The 10738-nt window shown below is 39.1% G+C and overlaps 1 protein-coding gene across 1 annotated transcript; it reads left to right on the forward strand.

The window, feature by feature from the left end:
* The first annotated feature begins 4077 nt into the window (after positions 1–4077).
* Positions 4078–10137, forward strand: LOC144514867 (uncharacterized). Its single transcript, XM_078245657.1, has 4 exons — positions 4078–4234; positions 4868–5047; positions 5142–5330; positions 9725–10137. Exons 1-4 carry the CDS (start codon positions 4090–4092, stop codon positions 10075–10077), a joined length of 867 nt encoding a protein of 288 aa, XP_078101783.1. The 5' UTR covers positions 4078–4089; the 3' UTR covers positions 10078–10137.
* Positions 10138–10738: the final 601 nt, after the last annotated feature.

Genomic DNA, 10738 nt, shown 5'->3' on the forward strand with positions numbered 1-10738 from the left:
TGTCCAGACAAAATTGTCAGCTTTTGTTGTTCGCTCCGCCATGTTTTGGTGCTACTAGGGAGAGAAGTAGAAGGAAGGTTCTATGCAGGCGCGTGGACTTGGTGGTGTTGGTGTGCTTCACACTATCACCTAGCCGCCTGGTATGCATACTACATTGATTTTCACACACTTTTGTGTCACCATACACACAGAAATGTGAGAAATAAAAAGTGAGAACACAACGCCACTTTTGCATTTCCTCTTCAGATCGTTTCCCTTTAAACAGCCTTAAACACACTCAAAATTGGAGATACAAGACAAGAACATTTCTGTCCTTCACTCTTTAAAATGTTCCGCTAACAGTACAATATTGTTTTTTAAGAGGCCAGAACTGTACCATTTGACTATTTTAAGGGTTCAACGTGAAAGAAGGAACACATTTGTACCATTAAAAATATGAAAAATGCACTCAAGCATTTATTTCATATTCTTGATATCAGACGTCAGTTTCCTCAACGATTTCAGTCTTTGTCAGCACTAGTTAGACATCTCGTCGCACTAGTTTAGTTTACGGGGAATTCATCGTCATGGTTGAATAATATTTGACACTTTTGTAGAAGAATTAATACAATATACATAATGTTCATTGTTGTTCCAAGAGTTTTTTACTCTGAAGCCCTCACTTTGAACCTGTAGTTATCACCTCTATATATTTCAGAACTTGTGTCAATAGACCTTTTTCACAGCAGACATGTTGACATGTCATAGTAGGAAAAGCACAGGTGTATTCAAACCCATCAATGATGGCTGCATTCCACTTAGGAGAGGCCCTGGTGTTGGGCATGCTGACTCACTGAAATAGCTTACTGGGACACTTGATGGAATTGAGCCATCGTTAAGGTTATCAATATCAGCTGTGCTTTTCCTACTATGACAAGTCTACATGTCTGCTGTGAAAAAGGTCCTTCCTGTGCTGCTGCTGCTGTGAAGAATATAACCTTCACACTGCTGCCCTCTAGTGTCTACAACAACACACTGTTTCAACCTGTACTGCTAACGTCACAATACAACCTTCATTAATCATTCCAGTCTCTGGTCTTCCCCCAGATTGAGGAACAGACAAAAGGTTCAGTCTCTGAAAACTTCAGGTTTCTATCCGAGCTAGTAGAAGTACTGGTAATATTTGTGAGAGTAAAATGTACTGTATTGTATCAGCTGCAGTAGAAATAGTATTTTAATTGAACTAATAGAACAACAATTATACCAGTAATACTTGTCATTGACTGTTGTGTGTTTCTTTATCCACGAGATGTCACTGTTTTTTCTTTGTCAGTAAAACAAGAGGTAAGAACATCATCATGTTGTCATGGCAACCATCATCATCAGCATCACCTGGATACCCTCTCACTTCTCTGACTGACCACATGGTGACACACTTTCTCTTTGCTTGTTACTGTCAGCACCAGCAGCAAACACAGAACCCCCCCGTAAGATAAAGTTGAGTTTGAAATGTGTCCCACGGCCATGTTGGAAGAGCTCATTTATTGTTGTGACAGCGATCTAAGAGCATAAAGAGACATGTGATGTCAGACATGTTTGTCTGCTGATACAGCTGCAGTATGTCGTCATTCTCCCAACAGTTCTTCATGCTGACAATGATCAAACTGTTCAGAGTTATAGCATTTAAATAGCACAAACATCCCATAAAATAATATTAAATGTGTCATAACTCTTCCTTAAAGGAACAGACTGACATTTGTCTGCTTTGGTTTGATTTATTATTCTATTTAAAGGAGTTAAAGGAGAAAACATATTCTGAATGCATTAACTAAGTGAAGAAGCTGCTGTTTGTTGGGGGAGATGGTACTTTATAATATGTTTTCTTACCGTTTGCTTCCTGTTTGATTTAGAATTGATTTTCAGATTGAACTGATCACTTTTAAAGCTCGTCTGGGTCTGGCTCCAAGCTGTACAGCGGAGATGTTGAGCCCATAAGAGACAGTTTGCAGCCTGAGAGTCTCAGGTCTCCCTTGTGGTGGTTCCAAAGTCGAGGCTTGAATCTAAAGGTGACCTTTGACCATCAGGACCCCTCGACTTTGGAACGACCTGCCCAAAGGCTGTTTCATGCTTCTGCATCAACTCCACGCCGTAGCTACACCGTCGCTCCTACGGCGTCGTGACCCTTTCGGAGTACTGCTTTGCATCGTGGTGCATTTCACCGCTATAACGCTAGGGGGTGTGTATGTGGTGGTGTCGCCTGTGTCTGTGTCGCTCACCACCGAAATGGTACTCAGAATGGCAAACCCCATAGACTGTCATGCTAAAATATTAATCTTATTTGTTTGGCCTTTTCTTGCTTAGATTTTGTAAAAAGTCTTGAGAAAGTAGACACAGTAAAATCCATTGACCTAGTTACTGTAACCAGAAAATAAGTCTGAGTCTATTTGCAAAGCTTATGTCAGTGAACTAGCATGTTGCTACGCCCCACAGTAGGCTGCTTGAAACACCGACTGTCAACACACAGGACCAGTTGACCAATCACAGTCCTTACAGAGGGGTCTGTGGGGGCAGATTGATTTTATTGCTTTAACCTTTTTATTTGCATTTTTTTGTCTTTGTCCAATCCTTCTTCTTATTATTATTGTTATTATTATATACCAGACATTTTGACACGTTGCAAGTGTGAATAATAAATGTCTGAATTCCATTTAGCTGCTTCAGTTTCAGGGTCCTGTATTGTTCCTGTTGGCTGTCTCACCATCATGGTTTACGGGAACACTTGAACACAACAGGGCCATCCTTCATCTTACACTTGTGCTTTTCCTTCTATGACAAATGAAGTCAAAATGTCTGCAGTGAAAAAGGCCTGTTGTCAGACAGCAGCCTTATCTGTCTGCTGCAGGGGCTGATGGGAGATGTGAGGAGCTGTTAGAAACCACGTGGCCCTCGTCTGATCTCACAGATCGTCCTTGTTTGGCCTCAGCAACAAAATTGTTTTACAGTAAACTGAATAAACAGAATATTTTAAGTCATTGAGACATCTTTCTGTTTTTATCTGATGGTTTATAGACCAAATCAGCAGACGAACTGATAAAGAAAGTAATCTTGGGCCACGCTGAAGACACTGAACACATTTCAGAAAATAAAACTCAGAATGTTATCACATCTCCAACCCAAGCAGAAAAAAAATAAAAAATAAAAATCCACAGTAGAGATATCAAATAAGGGTTGAGATGCAGCCTTAGTTGTCTTGCATATAGCTCCTCAGAGATCCATCCTCCATCCTCTATCCTCTCTCCTCCATCCTCCATCCTCCATACTCGCTCCTCCATCCTCCCTCCTCCATCCTCCATCCTCCCTCCTCCATCCTCCATCCTCCATCCTCCATCCTCCATCCTCCATCCCTCGCTCCTCAGGGCAGAAATAAGAGCTTTGAGACGGCCTTTGCCGAGGAGAGACAAAATAACTTTGGGTTCAGCCGAGGAGCGAGGAGATATCAAATAAGAGAGACTTGGGATTCACCCTTACAGTAAAGGCTGTGTGTGTGAATCAGTTTGTTGTTGCAGACACCAGGGGGCAGCAGTGTGAAGGAAATCTTCTACTCAGTAACAACAGTAGTTTCAATCAGTTACTTTACTGCAGTAAAAGTACTGATACCACAGAGTACAAATACTCTGTTACAGTAAAAGTCCTGCATTGAAAATGTTCCTTCAGTGAACGTCTGTAAGTATCATCAGTGAAATGTAGTTTTTAAAGTGAAAGTGTTCCCTGTGCTTACACACGTTTTCAAAACTTTCTCCTTTTTTCAAAACTCTAAACACAATTCCCAAAACTGAACACACAAAATACCTCACATCTCCTTCAAAATGAAACACTGCATTCAAAATACCATAAACACATCTCAATATGAAACATTTGCATCAAATGGCAAACACTTTTTTCATAATAGTACATTTTGATATACCATGTACACACGGGGGGGTTATATGCACAAACGTCTGATTGATTTGTAATGCTGAAATAGTCATTAGATAGTTGCATGAAGTGTGGACGCCACTGTAAAGCTACTCAAGATGGGCTTCTCTCATTGGTCAATCTGTGGTTGATCACATGATGAATAAGTGTGGCCCTGATCTCATCAGAGATGGCTCTCCTTCCTCTTCTTCCCTCTTCCTCCTCCTCGTTGTCGTCCCCTGTCTCTCCCTCCTACTCCCCTTGCTCTCTGTCTATTGTTGCCATCCATTGTTCAAAACAGGTAATCTGACCTTTGACCTCTGTATAGGCCTGATGATTGTTTTCATTCTGGATTCATCTGCTGATTATTTTCTTCATTAATTGATTGATTGGTTTGTAAAAATAGTGAGAAATGTTCATCACGTATTACCCAGAGCCCAAAGTGACTCCTTCACAATGTTTGTTCTGTCAACCAACAGTCCAGACCTCACAGTTATTACTGATACATTAACAGTATTATTAACTATATCAAAATAAATGAGTTAAACATAAACAAAATGTGTCTAAATCAAAATAAAAAAAAATTATCAAAATGTTTATAAGAAAAAAATAAAAATCTAAATTAAGAAATAAATTCAAATGATTAAAAAAAACATTATAAAAATTAATTAAATTGTTAATAAAATCAATAATAAATTAATTAATAAACATATTTGAATATTTCATCCTGAAATGTAACATTTCTACTATTATATTAACTGTATTAATATTAATAAAAGGTTTTTTTATTTTATATATTAGTGGGTTTAAATGAAAAATGAGTTCAACCATCAAAATAGTTTCACATTAATTTTCTGTATTTTATATAATTGTATCAGATAAAATGCTCCACCTGTTTTTAAACTCAGACAGCAGCCTTATCTGTCTGCTGCAGGGGCTGATGGGAGATGTGAGGAGCTGTTAGAAACCACGTGGCCCTCGTCTGATCTCACAGCTCGTCCTTGTTTGGCCTCAGCTGCATCAGAGCTCCACTTCTCCCCAGGTTCACCAGAGGAAACACCACTGAACAAAATGCTTTTCCTCCCAGCTGCTGCTCTGTGCTGTCTGTGTTCAGGTGAGTGTTTCCAGCCAATCAGGAGCCAACAAACTCCACCTTTAACAAACACTGGCTCACACTCACCTTCATCTACCTGTCTGTTTCTCTACAGCGCTGGCTGCCATGGCAACACAGCTGATTCAGGAGGATTTAACATTGACCAGGAGAGTTGGTGGAAACGTCTCCTTCAGCTGTCGAGGCACTGAGCAGTGTTACAATGATTATGTATTCTGGTACCAGAAGAGAGACACAGAAACATTCACAGTTATTCTGTATATTGACAAGAGTAATGGTGACATAGGTAAGAGATACAATCATACTCAGGAAGATGATTTCTCAGCTGTGAATAAACATAACGGCTGGGAGTTGCAGATCCAGAAGGTTAAACTCAATCATTCAGCCACCTACTACTGCTCCTGTTTGAAGGATGATCTCCACAGTGAGAAATGCTCCCTGCAGCCTGAACAAAAACCTCCAGATGAACAGATGTCAAACAGTGTCTGTGACAGGAAGAGATCAGTAAACCACAGCCCAGGTTCACATATTTCACCTCCATCTCAGCCAGAGCCACTAACAGTGTTGGGCAGTAACGCATTACTAAGTAATCTATTACTGTTATATTATTAGGATACTTTCCCCAGTAATGAGTAGTGTAAGGGATTACAATTTCCAAAACAGTAATTATGTTACAGTTATTAATCCAGTTATGAAGTAATATAAAAATATAGCAAATACAATAACTAATTAGCTTTGATACTAAGTAATATGTAAGGTAATATTACTTTTTTAAGTACTAATAACTAACAAGTCACTGATTCCACTTCCTGAGTAAGTTGTCTAACACTGGTCACAAACACACTGAACTGAGCTGAAGTTTCTTTTCTCAACAACACAGAGAAACAATAATAAAAGATATGAAACAGAAAACTATACAAACAATTACATTAATAATACAAAGACATGTATGTAAAGCCTGAAGAGATGATCTATAATAACTTTTATTTAGGGTTAGCCCTGTGTGTGTGTGTGTGTGTGTGTGTGTGTGTGTGTGTGTGTGTGTGTGTGTGTGTGTGTGATTACTGTCTATAATAGCATGTGACTGTCTGGTATAAATGCTGCGTCATGCTTACTAATCAGTGGCCATGTTTGTAAACACAGCAGAGATCCCTTTGATCTCTGTAATCAGCTAACGACCGTATCACCTGCTGTTAGACTGCTCCCATTAACGGACACTGAGAGCGACCTGTGAAAAGAAGGCTCAGACAGCCTAAACTATAGGTGGCATCAGTGAAATGTCCTCATCGTGAGCACCACAAGGCCTTTGCGAACATATTGGTATATTATTTGTGTAGCTAAAAATAAAACATGAGTCTGAAATCGCAGTTTCAATATACTCTTCGTTTGCGTTTTGGCTCAAGAGAGAATGAGGATAAAAAACATTAAGGTCAATGAGAGATTTACCGACCGTCTTGTCGCTCTGATGCAGTTAATTCAAAAACTATGAATCCTATAGCTTATATGAGCTAATTATCTGAAAGAAGACAAGAATACCTACGTTTTAATGTATAAACTGTCTATGAAAAGTAAAAATTGTGGGTGTGAGAGCAAGTAATAGAGAAGAGACTAATATTCCTTTCTCAAGGCTCCGTGCACTAGCGATGACATCACCCCCTGTAAGTCACGCAATACACACCCATTATAATCAATAAAAATGACTGAAATGAACACTAAACTTTCAATAACTGAATATTTTGTGAATGGTTTAAAGTGTGTTTGGTGTCTGTAGGTGAAAGTATGAAGGAGCTGAAAACTTTTGAAGTGGAAGAGGATGTTAAGTATTTAAAGCCTGCTTTCATTGACTTTAATGTTAAAAAAGGTTTAAACGCTTAATATTTAAAAGAGTATAAATAGTAGAACAAAAGTTGAAGAAGTCCCGTCTTGTGCTGAAAGAGCTGAACATTTTGATATTTGAATTGTTTTTCTACCTAAAAGTATGCTGAAGTAGTTGAAGACAAAAACAAAACGTACGGAAGAAGAAAAATAATAATAATAAAGAATAACAATACTGTGAATGCTGTTGAATGGGGGGGTCACCGGTAATGCTAACGGTGGTGTAACGTTACAAATGGCCGCTGTTCTGACTCGGGTGCCTGGGTCTGTTTCCCGACGGTTCAGTAAACTGCTGTTAGCGTCCTTAGCAGCGGAGTTAAGTGGTAACCGGGTTTGGATTGTTGCTGGCTGGCTGCTAGCTGGCTGGGGGCTGACTGTGGATGTGTCCCGGGGGCTGGTGTCAGCTCTCATCCCGACTGAAGCCTTGCAGCGCCAGGAGAGTGAGGCAGACAGACAGGGGTGTGCTAGCTGGCTAAATTACCATTAGATTAGTCATCTATCTATACAGTTAACGTTACTGATGAAAACGTTATAGACCAAGCATTAGCATTAGCATTAGCTGCTTGTCAACCAGAACCTTTACAGTAGGCACCAAAGCACTTTTCCTCTTCGGTCCCCCTACAGGTTGGAAGCAGAATTGTCCATTACCGTTACCATTACCATTATTCCTATGTCTCATTCAAACGACTTAATGAACCACTGAAACCATTTTGGAAACATTATTATATTGGATCGATCGATATTTAAATCAATCAATATCAATAAAGAAGGTCTCTGTTGTATTACTATGTTGCAAAGTGGCATGTAATCAATGACAAAACGATGCCAAAAGCTGTATTATGTTTATAACTCTCCTCACACAAACAAAAAGGACATAAAAGAAGAGACAGTCATGTTAATATGAACATTAGAGAAACACATCATGGAGCTGGAATATGATACTGGTTAATAATTTGGACTGGTTCACCTCAGCAGACACATTCAACAGCTGACAGGTTTTTGTATCACTCAGTTTCACTGTGGGAGATGGATGGTACTACTTCATCTTTGGCTCTGGAACTAAACTGATTGTATCAGGTAAGAATAAACATTAATTTCCTTCAGTTATTTTAATGAACAAGTTGAAAATGTGTTTAATGAGTTTCTGCTGCTTCAGGCTTCACATGTTAGTTTTTTCATCATTAGAAGAGAATTCTTGCAGCCATGCAGCTATTGTTACATAAAAAGGTTCATAGTTCCTGAAAACATGTTTAAATCTCACTGCTCAACTCCAGTTATTCTTTATTTCTGCAGGAGATTAATCTGATTTATATAGAAAAAGATTGATGAGATGTTAGAAACATACAGTATTTGATCCTCTCAGTTAATCAGCAATAAGATAATATATGATGTTAAACATAATCTAATATATGTCAGTGAATGTATTTTGTAAAGAGTATAACTGTAATTATATTGTTTAAGATCATTTTAAAAGTTATTGTATTTTATATGATGGTACATTTGTCTTTTAGTGGAAAATATATATTTATACATGAAGACAGAGATACTGAATATGATATTACAATAAATATAACTTAGGCATAATCATTTACATATATAAGATATAAGATTATATATATATTTAACAGCACAAACATATATTTACATGTATCTCAGTACTTTTAATATAAATAGTATTTGATGATTAAACATAATCTGAACATTTTATTGTAATTGGTGAAGTTGTTGTTAAAAAACTATGAAATTACTGATATATTGATTTGTTTCTTAAGCAATTACAGTACAATATAAGGTGGTAAATATATATATTGCATGTAGCCTATTGTAGTAATCAAAATGTTAATTGTATTTTCTGAAAAGATAAATATGTAATTTATTTTAATATATGAATTAACTCTACAACATTTTTCCTTTGTGTGAAGGTACATTTTATAATTATTATATGTTGATTTACAATCAGGGATCAAGATAGTCCGTTTATTATATTGCAGTTTTTATTTAAATTTGATATATCATAAAAACAACCCGTTCTCTCTCCGAACTCGTAAAATAAGGACGTTTGGACAGTGGCTGTCAGCGTCTGAAGCCACGCTAAAAGCCCCTTCAGCGTGTTTGTAGAGAGCACCAGGGAGAGCAGCAGCTACATGGAGCTTGAATATGACTTAGCATTAAGAGCGACTACGGTAGAGAGTAGTATGGAAGCCCGAAAATCTGCATAGGGAGGTTAGTTGGGGGGGTGGATGGGTCAAACAACACAGGACTGTCACCCAGGAGACCGGGGATCGTGTCCCGCGTGTCACGTTTCCTAAACCCAACCGTCCCGTTCTTCCCGCGTGTCATGGAAACGTAAGCCCTCCCACCATCTTTTCCTAAACCTAACTGCGTCAAAAGTGACGCCAATAGTCCCGACCCAGCACGTTTAGATAAAGCGCGTTTAGATCTGACGCTAAAGGAGACTTTTCTCGTCAATAACGACGCCAAAGACACCTGACCAAGCGTCTGTATTTTACGAGATGGGAGTGAGAATCTCTATATTATGTTAGTAATAATAATTATAGTGAATAGACTTTGTACATTAATCCATAATTGTCTTCAGTCTCCATATAACGTGCTGACATGAGATGATCCGTGTGTTTGATATGAAGGTGAATACAGTATATGTAGTGAACTTAGTGCTGTATTGATGAGTAGTTTAGTGATCAGAGTCCATGTAGTTTCCAGGATCAGACTGAATGCAGTGCTGTAAGCTGCTGTTGACTGTGTGAATGTGTGTCTGTGCTGCTTGTTGCTGCTGTCGAACTCCAGAGGAGCCGGTAGTGAAGCCCGTGGTGAGCGTGTACCCAGCAGCATCCAGAGCCCACCTGGAGGGGAAGAGCTCCCTGCTGTGTCTGTCCTCAGCCATGTTTCCTCCTCTGGTCAAGTTCTCCTGGAAAAGACGAAATGAGACTGGTCCTCTGGAGGAGCTGCCCCCTGCTGAGGGAGAGCAGCTCGAGATCAGAGAGTTGAGACACACCGCCTCCATCTTGCTGATCAACCAGCAAGTTAACAGCAACTATAAATACCGCTGTGACGTCCTACATGAGGGGGGGAAAGTGGTGGCCCAAACAGAACAAGGTAGTGAAGGCTTGGTGACTGTGTTCAGCACTGACTATGTTTAAATGCACTTACTAATTTGGTTTTATCTCTTATTCTAAAAAAGACAATATTCCACTAATAATCCTGCTTACATGCAGCCATTTAAAATAGCATTTGACTGTCTGGTATAAATGCTGCGTCATGCTTACTAATCAGTGGCCATGTTTGTAAACACAGCAGAGATCCCTTTGATCTCTGTAATCAGCTAACGACCGTATCACCTGCTGTTAGACTGCTCCCATTAACGGACACTGAGAGCGACCTGTGAAAAAGAAGGCTCAGACAGCCTAAACTATAGGTGGCATCAGTGAAATGTCCTCATCGTGAGCACCACAAGGCCTTTGTGAACATATTGGTATATTATTTGTGTAACTATGTTGCAAAGTGGCATGTAATCAATGACAAAACGATGCCAAAAGCTGTATTATGTTTATAACTCTCCTCACACAAACAAAAAGGACATAAAAGAAGAGACAGTCATGTTAATATGAACATTAGAGAAACACATCATGGAGCTGGAATATGATACTGGTTAATAATTTGGACTGGTTCACCTCAGCAGACACATTCAACAGCTGACAGGTTTTTGTATCACTCAGTTTCACTGTGGGAGGCGAATAGAGGGTACTACTACGAGGTGGTGGAGACGTCTCCTTCAGCTGTCGAGGCACTGAGCAGTGTGAC

This window comes from Sander vitreus, unplaced genomic scaffold (genome assembly GCF_031162955.1).
Source record: "Sander vitreus isolate 19-12246 unplaced genomic scaffold, sanVit1 ctg725_0, whole genome shotgun sequence".
Taxonomy (NCBI): Eukaryota; Metazoa; Chordata; class Actinopteri; order Perciformes; family Percidae; genus Sander; species Sander vitreus.

Bases quoted from the DNA above. Each gene is read 5' to 3' on its own strand.
- LOC144514867 (XM_078245657.1), top strand. From the start codon at position 4,090: ATGATGAATAAGTGTGGCCCTGATCTCATCAGAGATGGCTCTCCTTCC. The intron at 4,235-4,867 runs GTAATCTGACCT...TGTCTGCTGCAG, and splicing joins CCATCCATTGTTCAAAACAG to GGGCTGATGGGAGATGTGAG. The intron at 5,048-5,141 runs GTGAGTGTTTCC...GTTTCTCTACAG, and splicing joins TCTGTGCTGTCTGTGTTCAG to CGCTGGCTGCCATGGCAACA.